Here is a 15,053-nt window from a genome sequence, read left to right as displayed (position 1 = left end):
TGACAGATCACCTAGGCGGTCAGCCCTTAAAGGCACAGTACTACCAAAACACTACAGACGAACAATTAAAGAGCGGTCTCAGGAGTTAAAAGTACAGGTAAGGTCATTTCAAGATAGTAAGGAAGAGCGAAGAGGAGGAGGAACATAAAGACATATGAAGACAGAAAAGGACTAGAGTCATACACAATCTTTGTCTTTATGGGTACTCCTGGTCCAAAACCAAGCTGGCTTTCCACTCTTAACTCCCAATGCAATAGATAAAGGGGTCTCACCACTGAGTTAAAAAGGTACAGAGTGGCACTACTTGTTGAATTGGGGCCATGCGGCCTCTTGGTGTTGCAGTGGGAAATAAGAGGATGTAGTCTGAAGTTACATGAAACCCCCACCTTGATGAAGGCAAGCTGGGCTGATGCTGGTCAGTGACTGGGTGACCAGTAGGAAACCATATCTGGGCTGCCTTGGGTCCCATGATGGTGGAAAAGTGAGATATAAATGCCATAAAATAGTGTAAACAGATCAAGCAATCCACCCACCTTGTTCAACACACTCTGGCCAATGAAGAATCATGACCAATGGCAGCTCAATTTCCCCCCTGAAACTCCAGCTTGCATGTCACCCTCCTCCCCTCAATCTCTATGGGAGGAAGGTACGCACCACTCTTGCCCAAGTAAATAAAAGAGGCAACAATACCAACCTGGTCGTACTCTGAAGCTCCTGGATATAGCGGCCAGCCCAAGAAAAGCTCTGCAATTACACACCCCAGAGACCACATGTCAATTGCTTCACAGAAGGGTAAACCGAGGATGATTTCAGGGGCTCTGTGGAAAGACAACAGGAAAGAGAGAGCACATTAGCTATTGCAAAACATAGCTGTTTCATTATGAGATGGACAGGGGTGAGGGACCTGTAACCTTCCAGACGTCGCTGGACTACAACTCCCATGATCCCTGACCGTTGGCCATGCTGGTTGGGTCTGATGGGAGTTGAAGTCCAACCACATCGGACATCAAATAGGCCGTTTGTGTTCTACAGGCATCCTGCAATAGAAAAATAAGGCTTATATTGCAATCCTACTAGTTACGCTTACTCAGAAGTAATCCCAACAGGACTGACTGACAAGTAAGTGCATGCAAGATTATAGCTTTAAAGCATTTATTGTGCAGATGACTATGGGTATAAATAAAAGGGGAAAAAGGACTAAGAGTTCTCAAAGGGCCACCCTCCCCCCAAAAAAGTTTATTAGAATTGTTAATGCCTAGCAAGTTTCGGGAGGAAATTACTTCTTTGATGCAATTTTTAATGCTGCAACACTACAGAAAAAAAGATACAACTGAGACTTCTTCATTGGCCAAAAGGCACAGAAAACCTGTCCATAAAAAGGAGTTAACTTCTCTTGCTAGAAACAGGACTATTATTATTATCTATTTCATTTCTATGCCGCTTTATACTTTTAAGTTAAAAAATCTCAATGTCGTTTACAACCTACATTAAAACATCCAATAATACAACAATCCGGAATAAAACATTACTGAAAAAAGTTAAATATAAACTATACATTCAAAGCAACATAATTAACGGGAAATAAAAATAGTATCTTAAAGGTTTCAAAAGGAAACATTACAAAGGAGGTCAAGTACAGAATGTACATTTAACGCAGCAAAGTTCTAAAAAGAAAACACCTTAAAACATTTCAAAAGAAAACATTCCTAAATGAAGTCAAAAATAAAATGTACATTTGAGGCAGCATAATAAGCAAGAGCATGGCCCTGAGCTGAAGGAACAACCCCTTTTAGAAACTGATAAATTACTGCACAGAGGTTGGTTTGTTTTTTAGTTTTGTTTTAGTGGCTGATATACAACTATTTATAATATTTGTTTCTGATTTGTATTATTGGAGATTAAATGTTTTTTCCTCTCTCTCTGCTGTTGCCATTATTATTATTATTATTATTATTATTATTATTATTATTATTATTATTATTATTTTGTGGGGAGGCTATCCTTTCTTTCCACTATATATGCAGCACTCAGGTTCGTTACTGTAAGCTGCTTTGAATACATTTTGGAATAGCAATGTAACCTTAGATTAATGACTACAGGCCAGTTCAGATATTTTCTTCCATTGTAAGAGCAGTCCCATTTTGTTTAACAGTGTATGGTGAGATCTCCCAGATCTCAGCTGCAGCAGGATCCACAATCTGTAAATACTGGGGAGAGGTATGCATTTGCTCAATTTTCACTGCAGTATCCATAGTTAAATTCATTATCTTTCAAACCCAGGAAGTCAGATTTCTTAAAACACACACACACACACAACCCTGCAATCAGTAAGTTGACAAGAAGCTAGACCTTAGGAAAATCCCATGGGGGGAAAAGGTCAGCTCAGCTAGTCTCCAAGCCCATTCAAGCCTTTGACAGACAGCCAAGTGTTTCTATCCCCCCCCCATCCTGTCTAGAGTCCCTTTTACATTTCTTTGCGATGAATATTTAACCCGTTTTCACCAAAAAGGGAATGTCTTGCTTGAAATTATTGAGACCCAGGTTCACACACTTGGCAGCTTAACTGCTCCTCAGACTGTAACCATGTGCATGCAAAAAAAATTCAGAGATTCTGTATCTTTAATATTTGTGCAATAGACGGCATTTTGGCCGAAGCATGCAGGAGTAAGGAAAGCTGCACCTACCAAAATCATATTGCTAATATGTAAGCCCTGTCCTCCTTTACATCTGGTTGCTCTTAGCAAAAGAATATGAATGTCTGGGATAGCTCAGTTGGTGGAGCATAAGACCTTTAATCTCAGGGTTGTGAGTTTGAGACCTATGTTTGAGATTCCTGCATTGCAGGTGTTGGACTGGATGAGCCTCAGGGGTCCCTTCCAACGTTTCAATTCTATGATTTCATGACCTGCCACACAGTCAGCTACTGAGCCTAGGAACTACGGCTGTACTCAGGTGATCCTCCAAATTACTGTTTACAAGATCCTGAAAAAGCACTGCTCATATTCTCCTCTTCTCCTCCTCTTTGGCACGGGGCTTAATTCATTGCATTCAGTTTTAATCAAACCACAGTTTGCTATCATCATGCCCCCAACAGGAAACTGTGGTTTGCCTGGTTTTTCCATACCAGGATTGCAAACCACAATTTGATCTTGGTTTGCAATCTTGGTCTGGAGCGATCACTTGAACCACAGTTTGTTGGTTTTGTTGTACAGCAAACTATGGTTTGAATTAAACAGGATGCAATGAATTCATCCCTAGGCATGAGAGGAGAAGGGAAGGAGAAATGTGCAAACAAATCCAAGTTTGGAGGATTTGCTGAAAGCAGTTCAAGCGATATTCTTTTTAGGCACTAGTTAAGAGGAATAAAAGAGAGCAGCTTTCCCTCACACCCTTGTAGCGAAACTTCACCACAGAAAAGGTTGCTGTCTGCAGCCATGGGGCTGAGGGTGAAAGCAAAAGCACAAGAGCAATTGGGTATATACAGGGTGAGTCTTTTAAAAGAGGCCCCGTGGAACATGTGTACAGTGGTACCTCAGGTTACATAGGCTTCAGGTTACAGACGCTTCAAGTTACAGACTCTGCTAACCCAGAAATAGTACCTTGGGTTAAGAACTTTGCTTCAGGATGAGAACAGAAATCGTGCTCCTGCGGCGTGGCGGCAGCAGGAGGCCCCATTAGCTAAAGCGGTGCTTCAGGTTAAGAACAGTTTCATGTTAAGAATGGACCTCTGGAACAAATTAAGTACTTAACCTGAGGTACCACTGTATATGCTCCATAGGGCTGCGTCCAGATGGGTTAATAAGGGCTTGGGTTGAGCTGCTCTTCTCTCTCCTCACCGTCACCAAAAAAATCTGGTGCTGGACCTGCCTAAAGGCACCATTACTCTAGATCTTATACTGTATGTTTCCACCTGGAAGAACAGTTTTTCAGCTTTCCACTTTGGGTGGTTTGATGTATATACACAACCCCAATGGATAGGAGCGAGACCCTCTGTGAACTGCCTGGAAAACACATCCTTCTGATGTAAAATAATCAATACGAACATCCTGTAACTATCCACTTGATCACTGTTTGCATCTCAGAAGGGAATAGAGCAGCTTTCATGAACACAGCACAGCGTTCGCTTCAAAAGGATTCGCTCGCAATTTTTCCCAGCCCCTTTTCTGTGTGTGTGTGAAATTGCAGCTTGACGCGCTTCTCAGCGCAAAGGAGGAGACTTTTCCCCACCCACTTACTGCTGAGTTATCAAGCTCATCTGACAGCTTATTTGACCGCACATGCTCAGGCAGTCTAAGCTAGTAACCAAGTCTCTGCAACCAGCCTCTGGGAACACCGCCTGAGAGCAACTTGTTCTCCTGTCGTATCAATGCAATTATGCAAAGCAAATTCCACAGTCTGGTATTCTACTGCATTTGGGAAAATACACAGGCTCCCTAGAAGCCTGGTCCTCTGGGTTGGAGCCCACCAAATCTGCACCATTTTTTAATGTTAGGAACAGTGCATTAGGCTTACATCAAGGGAAACGAGACTTTGCTGCGATACCTATCTATGCTGTGCATGCCTTCATCCACCCTGTTCTAAACTTCTTGTCCTGAAAGGTGGGAGATTTTGTGCACTGTCAACTCCTGCTTCACTTTCTCCCCTATACACACACACACACACACACTACAGCAGGCAAGAATCTTAGATTAGAATGTGTGAAAGCCAAGCTGTACAATCAGCAAACCTGTATGATCATCCTTGATGTGCTAGTTTTATATATGCAGGGAAGCCGTTCCCAGTATGTATAAAATACAGTGGTACTTCGGGTTACATACGCTTCAGGTTACAGACTCCGCTAACCCAGAAATAGTGCTTCAGGTTAAGAACTTTGCTTCAGGATAAGAACAGAAATCGTGCTCCAGCAGCGCGGCAGCAGCAGCAGGAGGCCCCATTAGCTAAAGTGGTGCTTCAGGTTAAGAACTGTTTCAGGTTAAGAACAGACCTCCAGAACGAATTAAGTACTTAACCCGAGGTACCACTGTATGGGGAACCATTCAAACATTTGATCCACCAACTGAGGGCTGAAGTTCTGCAGTCTGCCAACAGATACAGTGGTGCCCCGCAAGACGAATGCCTCGGAAGACGAAAAACTCGCAAGATGAAAGAGTTTTTCGTTTTCTGAGCTGCTTCACAAGACGGATTTCCCTATGGGCTTGCTTCGCAAGACGAAACATCTTGTGCCTTTTTTTTTTTAACCACCAATGCATTCCTACGGGAAACCGTCAACACACATTGGTGCTTCGCAAGACGGAAAAACTCGTAGAATGAAAAAACACGCAGAACGAATTAATTTCGTCTTGCGAGGCACCACTGTACATGTTATGTCTCTGCTGATCAAGCAACTCAGATCAAGCACGCAGATAGCGGGGATGCAAAAAGCTTCATTGCCATGCTTTTCAGAAGAAGGCTATTAGAAAAGAACAGCTGATTATTTCTGGAACTCTCCTGTAATGTTGACCATTACCACATTCCATGGCAATGAGTTCCAAACAGCAGTGTTGTGGTGTATGGGAAATAAATGTTTCCTTTTGTTCATTATTGCCTTGCTGTATGCTGATTGCATTGCATGCTTTGTTCAGATCAAGTTATTATGTAAAACACTAAGGAGGTTTCCACTCTTGACACTAAAAGTGCTTTTTTGTATTTTGCAGATCTGTAATATGAATATTAAAACCTACACAGCTAGAATGTAGAATCAATTTCAAATGGTCCTCTTCCTCTTTATATCCCACGTTAGCAACATGCATATAAATAGCAGAGGAGAGGGTCAAAGGTGCTTTTAGTGTCATCTGTGAAAATGCTCTGCACAATATATGTGTAACATTAATGTATTTAAAAATGTTAAAGATATTACATACTTGCCCCCCGCCAAAGTCTGCTGACAGTTTAAAATGTCTTGTTTATCCACTTGCAAGTTAGTCTGCTGTCTTAGCACTTCCTAGCAGTGCACGTCAGCTCTGCAATTTGCAGCAACCAGGAATGAGAAAGCAGGCTTTTATTTTCTTACCAAGGGACAAAATGATACCAAATTTTGGGTAGTGCAGGGACAGAGAGCACTGCTGAAGAGTAAAGTTGTCTGAGAGCACAAAAGAGTACAAAGTTTGAACACCATGTTGTGCACTGGAATTTTATTTAAACAGCTTCATCTAGGCCTGCAATAAATACACAGGATAGATACAGTCATACCTCGGGTTGAATTAGCTTCAAGTTAAGTATTTTCGGGTTGCGCTCCGCGGCGACCCAGAAGTAATGGAGTGCGTTACTTCCGGGTTTTGCCGCTCACGCATGCGCAGACGTGGCAAAACGTGACCCGTGCGTACACAGATGCGTGTTACGTTTACTTCAGGATGCGAACGGGGCTCTGGAACGGATCCCGTTCGTATCCAGAGGTACCACTGTACCTGCATATTCATTTTGGTCAAGTGCTCTGACAACTATGTTCTGAAACTAGCTTTTACCCCCTTAAGTGTCATCTCATCGTCTCAATGTATTGCTTTTATTTATGGGACACAAAGGCTGGCATGAGTAAAATGGGAGAGGGGGAGGAAGCTAAAGCTATCTTCAGATGCCTTAAAAGGTGAAGGGACCCCTGACCATTAGGTCCAGTCGTGACCGACTCTGGGGTTGCGGCGCTCATCTCGCTTTATTGGCCGAGGGAGCTGGCGTATAGCTTCCGGGTCATGTGGCCAGCATGACTAAGCCACTTCTGGCGAACCAGAGCAGCGCACGGAAACACCATTTACCTTCCTGCCGGAGCGGTACCTATTTATCTACTTGCACTTTGATGTGCTTTTGAACTGCTAGGTTGGCAGGAGCTGGGACCGAGCAACGGGAGCTCATCCCGTCGTGGGGATTCAAACCGCTGACCTTCTGATTGGCAAGTCCTAGGCTCTATGGTTTAACCCACAGCGCAGTTATAACGTACGGGCAGCTAAAATCAGCTGCCCACTTCCTCAGTTCCCACCCCTTCTACCCTGTATTCAAATCTAATTCCTGCACCAAGCAATCGGGGAAGATTTGGATCAAAGTGCCTGTCACGCTGCTGGGGTTTGGGCCCCCCGCTCCTTCCAGCCCTGTCTTCCCCTTGGAACTGAATAACAGCAGGACTTGCATCTTTGCAACAGCTGTTTCGTTTTGGGACCTGCCATCCTCAACCTCTCAAGCTGCAAAACCAGCACACCGGGCCGGCCCTGAGCTCTCCTCCTCGCTCTGCTCACAATTCCCTGGCGGAAGAAGCCTCGCCTCGCCATTGGTCGGCCCTCGCCATGTGACTCTCTGCCAACGTTCCACCTGCCTCCAGTAGAATATTTACTTTAGTGACCCTGCTTTGTGGCAGGGTAATTTCATTGTCTGGTGTTTCTGTCAGAGAAATTAATTACTGCTCCTACTCACCAGCTCCCTTGCCCGCACGTCACAGAAACATTAAAAGCAACTGCCAGGGACTTTCAGCTTCCACAGCTTGGGCTGTTTGGGAGCTAGATCCTCTCTGAATGTCAAACCTGCCTCAGAATACCATATAACACCTGCAGTAACCTAGCCAGCGCAGGAATGGATTTTATTGCCTGTTCCTAGCTGGACAAGCATACACATATTGAAAAATGGGGGAGGAATACATCCGCACACAACCCCCCTCTATCTTGGCCATCCACTTAGAGAACACTTGGTTCTCAAACTTAATCCGTTCCGGAAGTCCGTTCCAAAACCAAAGTGTTCCAAAACCAAGGTGCGCTTTCCCATAGAAAGTAATGCAAAACAGATTAATCCGTCCCAGACTTTTAAAAACAACCCCTAAAACAGCAATTTAACATGAATTTTACTATCTAAAGAGACCATTGATTCATAAAATGACATCAATAAACAATGTACTGCAGTCACACAATCAATCAATCAATCAGTAGCTGAACTGGGTTCCACACAGTCACAAAACAAAACAAAAAAAGCCACAAAAACGCAAAATAAATAGCAAAAACAGACCTCAGCGTAACACTCAAAATGGAAGCGTGGCAATCAAATCATCAGCGTTAACACTCAAATTGTCAGCATAACACTCAAATCGGAAGCGTAACACTCAAAATGGAGCGCGTTCAGCTTTCGAAAAAAGTTTGCAGACGGGAACAATTGCTTCTGGGTTTGCAGTGTTTGGGTTCCAAGTTGTTTGAGGACCAAGGCATTTGAGAACCAAGGTATCACTGTATTACACATAGATAAAGCATCCAGGGCCTCTTCACAAGTGCAATAAATGTCCGACGCAGAAAAGCATTTCTGTGTAAGGAATGGCGCACAACCTAAGTGCAGATCACCTGCAGTAAAAGACCAAACTGAAGGGGGACGTAGTTCACATGTAATGGCAAACCGCAGTTTGTCATTAAGAGAAGGAGCCTGCATGAGACCCACACTCCCTCTGCCTGTTTTGTGCGCGTGAGGAGACTTCCGCATTTCCTTTTGAACTAACCACGCAGTTCTACATTTCAACTGAACTTTGGGGTGTAACCTAAGCACAAACAGCAGCTGCCCACTGAAGAAAGAGCTCGCAAGTCCGATGATGCGGTTGCATCCTGCGTTATTGATCTTGCGTTGGGACGACATGGCCTCCAATATCCCTTCCAACATGAGGATTCCATAACAGGCTGAATTACAGTACAGATCCCAGTAATGTCTTTTGGTACATTGATGTCACTCCTGGGAAAGAACTTTGAGCCACTCTGTTGAGAAGACATGTCCATCCCTTGCAAGCTCCAGCACACCTGAATATGGCCCAAGGCTTCTTATTGGAAACCCACAAACCCCAACTTTTTCCTTGTACCCTCACCCATCCCTAGGAAGCTCTTAGCTCAGCTTTCACCACCCTGGTGCCCTCTAGATGTTTTGGACTACAACTCCCATTAGCCCCAGTTGGCACAAGCTCTCTGGGGCTGATGGGAGATGTAGTCTAAAACCGTTGGAAGGTACCAAGTTGGTGAAGGCTCTTCTGGCTTATACTGTATGTATCTGAAAACATAACAGCTAAAAATGTTTAATAAAAATGATAAGCAAAGAAATAAATAAGAAGCTTAAATTTAGTATGCTTTGCGTGGCAATTCCCGCCCCCTCCCACATATACCGGAAATAAAGACACGGACACCAAAATTAAGGTTAATGGGCGTAAATGGCCACAACTTTATTGATTACAGGTAAGAGAGGTATTGGCTTTAGGCATTGGCCCTAACAACTATCCGGTCTGACCGGGAAGGGTTAAACACCAACAGGGGGAGCCCCCCGTGATGTACATCCGTAGACGCTCCCCCAGGGGTTACCGCTCGGGGGCGCGCTTTAGGCCCTAGCCTCCGTAGGTTTCGGACGAGGCGACGCCCCTCGGAGTCCTTTAACGAACTACCCTTCGTGATGTGGGGGAGGTGATGGCGCTCCTCCCCCCCGACCTCATATGCATGACAATACCCCCTGCCAATGCCTAACCGCCAAAACCGGGAAGTTGTGACGTTTTGCTACGAGGTAGGCGAAAAAACCAAGAGGCTTCAAACGTAGCCAATTAGCCTAATGGAAAAACTCCTACCAGGCCCCTTGCGGCGACCAGCCGAAGCCCATAGCAAAGTCCAGGGCAAGCCTAAAGGGAGGGTGGGTGGGAAACTCGCAGCTGCTGGCGCGAAGAGGAAAAGGGGCGAGCCGGGGGCTGCCCCGGCCTTAAAAGGACCTACAGGACCGCCCACCGCGCCAGCTGATTGGCTGGCCCAGGGAGACCTATGCTAATGCCTGGGGAATCCCCTGAGTCCCGCGGGGCTTCCTAGCCCCGCGAGATTGTTGTCGTGGGCGAGAGCCCGCAACCCCACCCCCTCTCTACATCGGGAGTGGCTTTGCAACACTCCATATTACTTGCAGAAGTCTGGATCAATTATTTTTTTCATGTCTGAGGGTAACCAAGTTCAAAATATTGCACTGCAAACGCAACATGCTCATCAATTGAAAATTTAACATCTGGCATCTTTAGGAAAGTGATATACCAATCATGCTAATTGCATGCAATGAAAATATGCAAATTAGCTGAGGACCTCTGGTTCAAGACATGTTCCTGATGGGACCTTAAGTGCTATGCAAGTTTCTCATCTCTGCCCTGTAATCCATTCACAGGCTGCATGCCTTGGCATCTTGGTTTTTTATCTCTCCTTTGAAAATGGTATTTGTTTTGACACCTCCCCAGCCTTCCAGCTCAGCTTTTTAACCTGTTTTCCAGAGACTTGGGATTTCATAGGTCACACAGAGTTGAATTGCAGCTGCTGAGCCTGAAGAGTGAAATATTTAATAAGAAGAAACACTCTCCCGCTTCTGCTTTTGTACTCTCATACTGTCCATGAAACAGTGTGACTCCACTTTGCAGAGCTGGTGCAGTTGCTGTAAAAAGCAGTGTACTGTTGCGCCTAGAGCAGCCTTCCTGGCAAGCTGGTGCTCTCCAGACATTGTTGGACTACAACTCTCATCAGATTGGCCAATGGTCAGGGATGATGGGAGTTGCAGTTCAGCAACATCTGGAGGGCAACAAGTTGAGAAAGGCTGGGCTAGAGGAGGGTTTCCCAAACTTGGGTCTCCAGCTGTTTTTGGACTACAACTCCCATCATCCCTAGTGGTCAGGGATGATGGGAATTGTAGTCCAAATACAGCCAGAGACCCAAGTTTGGGAAACCCTGGACTGGAGCATTGGATTTGAGGACAGGTAAACTCATGGGTGACCAGCTTATGATGCCTGACTCTGCCTTTGACAGCACATTGATCAGTAGGAATGAGCACGTGATCCTGATTCACTGTGCTGTGAAAAGCTTCACCGGCCTATTTCTGCATATCAATCTCCTGCTAACGGAACAGAGTCAGGCCAAGCTGTTAAGATTGGTTGGCTGCCTTCAGCTCAAGGCTATTCTCAACGGTAAAGGTCAAACAGCACCTGAACTCTGAGCCCAACGTTTTTCAAAGTGTATTCTTGGGAACTCAAGGGGTCCTGCAAAACTTAACACGGGTTCTTCAAAAAGAAGACCACTAACGGTGCACAAATACTCCTGGAATGTAGATAGACCACTGCTAGCTGCTGCAATCACACCTTGCAATGCACACTGCACCGGAATGGCTGTGTTTCCAGGGCACACCCCGGGATTCTCGATTCCCCTTCTATGCATATTCCAACACACTGAGGGGGAAGTGGGACTGTGCCCCCCCCCCCGCAATCTACACATTTGTAGCAATATCTGAAAAAAGCCACACCACATCCATACAGCTGTACACACATAGGTTTCACAGGTTCACCAGCAATCAAAGGGTCTGATCACATGGAGAGCCTTACACATATGGATGTAGACTCTCCTATTCACAAGCAGATAGCTCAGTTGGTTAGAACATGGTGCTATAACACCATGGTCACAGGTTTGATCCCCCACATGGGACAGCTGCATATTCCTGCATTGCAGGGGCTTGGACTACGATTCTAAGTTGAACACTCAGACACTGGAGAGCACGTTCAGGAGGCAGACAGACATCAGGGATGGGAGAAGCAGCCCATATATCCAGTCCTCCCCACACTAGGTATATGGAGGAAGATGTAAACATCCCCTTTCAGAGTCCCAGTGAGGCCTGCCCCCTTTGAAGTGAGGATATAACTCCTCCTCTTTAAGCAAAAAAAGGAGAAGTCTGTCTCAAAAATACTGGGAAGGATGAGTGTTGATCATATTAAATTAGCCCAATACGTTTTGGCTCAAGTGTCTTATTCAGGGGTTTATTTGTTTCTATTCAGACTGCTAAAAAACCCCATCAACTTCAAAGGCCTTGCGGGGCAAAAACTTGGGAGAATTTAGCAATAAATATTCATCCTTTCCAGCATCTTTTTTTTAAAAAAAATATTTCTATTGAAACTTTTCAGCATCAAATACAATAAAACAGGTTAATCTAAATAAAAATGAAAAAAGGAAATAACACAAAAGAAAAGAAAAAGGGAAAGAAGAAAAAATACAAAGCCCTCTACCCGAGGTAGATCTTCAACTGTGTCTCACACAAAAGTGTGTAGACCCTCCCAGCTCTCACCTGGGAGCTTCCCTTTCTTCTGCCAGCATCTTTGAGATACATTTCTCCTTTCTGTTTATATCATTGGATGCTTCCCGGTTTTTGTGTATATACCGTAATCCTCTGTAAAGCAGACTCACAGCAGTTCTTTAGCAGACAAGGGTCCTCAGCTGGCGAAATTCCTTGAATGTGTAAAAAGGGCTTGTGTGACATAAAACTTTTTTTGGGATAGGACCACTTAGGTCCATTTAGCTCGCTAATGTCAACAATGGCAGCATCTCTCCAGGACTTCAGCCAGGAGTCCTTTCAGCCCTACCTGGAGTTGCCAAGGATTGAATCTGGGACCTTTTGCACACAAAGCATACATTCTGCCGTTAAACTACAGATGTTATCCCATGATGGGCTTTTGAAAACTACTGCCTTAACCTCTTTGACAACAGAGCTGCTGTGGGCGATGGGATGCAAATATAATAAATAAGTTGTTCCTCTCATATCCACCTCGAGAGCAGGAAGCCATAGACTTAACAGTTCCACACTAAGCAGACTTATTTGGAAAGAAATTTTCCAAAATAGAATCACAGAGTTGGAAGGACTGTATACTTGATGAGTGGCAGCTGAATATGTGAACTGACTCCACTGGAAAAATAAAACAGCGTGTGAGTTGATACACCTGGTTTCCTTTGCAGCCTTATGCTAAGGACCATTTATTGACAGAAGCAAGATGCTGCATGCATGTGTGAACCAGGCCTTGTTTTTAAGCAGACAAACCATATCCAGGATTGCAGGCCCAATGAATAATTATAGACACCCTGATAAGCATTCCAGGCTTCCTCAAACAGCAGTGCTGGGTCAGGAATTACGGCTAAAGCCTAACCACAGGTCAATTTACTGTTCTCTCCTTTTTCTTTCATTCAGAGGCTATGGGTTAAGACCTCAGAGGACTTCAATAAGCTGGAAGGAATGAAGTCAGACAACATTCAGGGGTAGGTTTGGGTTACATAGCCTAAGTATAATGTGCAGCAACTATATATTCATCACTGACATGGTAACTGCTAGCCCTTGGTTTCCATAACTAAAATGTTAGGTAATTGAGGGTGTCATAGAGAGGTGAGGGGCAGATTTAACCATGCCTTCCCCCCACTCCTCAAGTATGTGCACTGTTATTTCTGTCTTCTTAAAACAGAGGGCAGGTTACAGAGCAGTTACTTTTGGCCTTGATAAGTATAATTTTACCAAGTGGTTTCTGGAGCCTGTAATTACCACAGAGTATTTAATAGCAAATAGGCTAGAGAGCCTATGATTGAAAATTCCACCTTGGCCCATTTTGCTTCTGACACCTGCTATTAAGACTTTAGTAGTAGCCAGAGTCAAAAAAAGACTTCCCTTCATACAGTGCTGCTTCTTAATATTTGTTTGTTTGTTTACCATGTTTTAACTGACCTTCATCAAAAAAAAAGATCCCAGGGGAGTTTACACATCTCTCCAGTTAAAATAACAAAATACACAATAAAACAGTAAAGTAGAAAATCAAGCGAGAAGTCCTGCTATTAAAGAATCCAAATCATGAAACAAAACTGAAGCAGGGATCCTAATACAGTGGTGCCTCGCAAGACGAAATTAATTCGTTCTGCGAGTTTTTTCGTCTTGTGAATTTTTTGTCTTGCAAAGAACGGTTTCCCATAGGAAATGCATTGACGGTTTCCCATAGGAATGCATTGATGGTTTTAAGAAAAAGGCACAAGACATTTTCGTCTTGCGAAGCAAGCCCATAGGGAAATTCGTCTTGCGAAGCAACTCAAAAAACAAAAAACTCTTTCGTCTTGCGAGTTTTTCGTCTTGCGAGGCATTTGTCTTGTGAGGTACCACTGTAAAACAAACAAACAACATTGCTCTGCCTTAAAGAGGTGTGTTTTCAGGCCATGCCTAAAACTCAGTAAGGAAGGAGCCAATTGCTCCCCTAGGGGGCAACAGTTCCTTGGAAGGGGTAAGGTCTTCTTCTGGGGAGCCGAATCTGGACTTCTCTCTGTCCAAGTCCTACATAACATCGACTCTCATTGACACCTGCCATTTGTCTGTGATATGGCACAGAGGGCACCACAAGATGCAGCTTCTAACCTAACTGAACACGTGTTTCCACTTGCGCAAAACCACCCCTATTAATTTTGGCACACTCTCTGAGAGAAGTACAGCAGTACAAACTCCCATTTTATTTGGTGCGGCATGTCCAAAGAAATAGGCATGTTTCCATTAGCAGGCTGTAAGCAGTATGATGGCATCAGCGTAGACATACAAACAGATATACCTTATAAAGCAGGCAAGAGTCTGGAAGGGAAACACCTGTTCAATTTAAGAGCAGCTAGAGGGAAGCACACAAACACAGCTCACAAAAGACTGAAGCCTTGAGCTGGAGGACACAGCACAGCTGTTCTCAGAAACAAGACAAAAGCTTTAGTTATGGTTGTTCCCGTCTGACACACCCTTTCCCCTCTTCATGTTGTTTACTGAAAGGAAGGGTTGAAATTTCACAGACGGAACTACTGATAGTAGCTTGTGCATCTCGGGGGATGCAGTACACAGCAAAATACTTTTCTAAAACAACACCAACAACCCTAGGAAATATAGATCACAACTGCCCTGCTTAATAAACCTATCAGAAAAGTATGTGGTATGCAACCATGTGTAGCCATCATTCAGCAGCTGCTCCCCTTTCTTTCCAAACCCAATGGAGAAACAATTCAAATGGTCCCCAATTCCGCAATATTCTTAAATCAGATTTTCATTTCAAAGAGGAGCTAAGCCTAGTTGAAGTGCTCAGCCGAACCAGCACCAGTGCCGTATTTTTCGCTCTATAAGACACACTTTTTCCCTCCTAAAAAGTAAGGGGAAATGTGTGTGCGTCTTATGGAGCGAATGCAGGCTGTGCAGCTATCCCGGAAGCCAGAACAGCAAGAGGGATCGCTGTACACTGCTCTCTCTTG

The 15,053-nt window shown here is 44.4% G+C and overlaps 1 protein-coding gene across 6 annotated transcripts in view; it reads right to left on the bottom strand.

The window, feature by feature from the left end:
* Positions 1-15,053, bottom strand: part of HIPK2 (homeodomain interacting protein kinase 2) — a 160,348-nt gene that overhangs the window by 40,348 nt on the left and 104,947 nt on the right. For all 6 annotated transcript variants that reach the window (XM_083401341.1, XM_083401345.1, XM_083401344.1 and 3 more), the window contains exon 3: positions 695-818. In XM_083401341.1, coding sequence (XP_083257467.1) covers positions 695-818 — 124 coding nt within the window. The remainder of the gene's footprint in view (positions 1-694; positions 819-15,053) is intronic.

The sequence above is a fragment of the Podarcis tiliguerta genome, assembly GCF_965153285.1.
Source record: "Podarcis tiliguerta genome assembly, chromosome: 10".
Lineage (NCBI taxonomy): Eukaryota > Metazoa > Chordata > Lepidosauria > Squamata > Lacertidae > Podarcis > Podarcis tiliguerta.
This window is presented reverse-complemented; position numbering and strand designations above follow the sequence as displayed.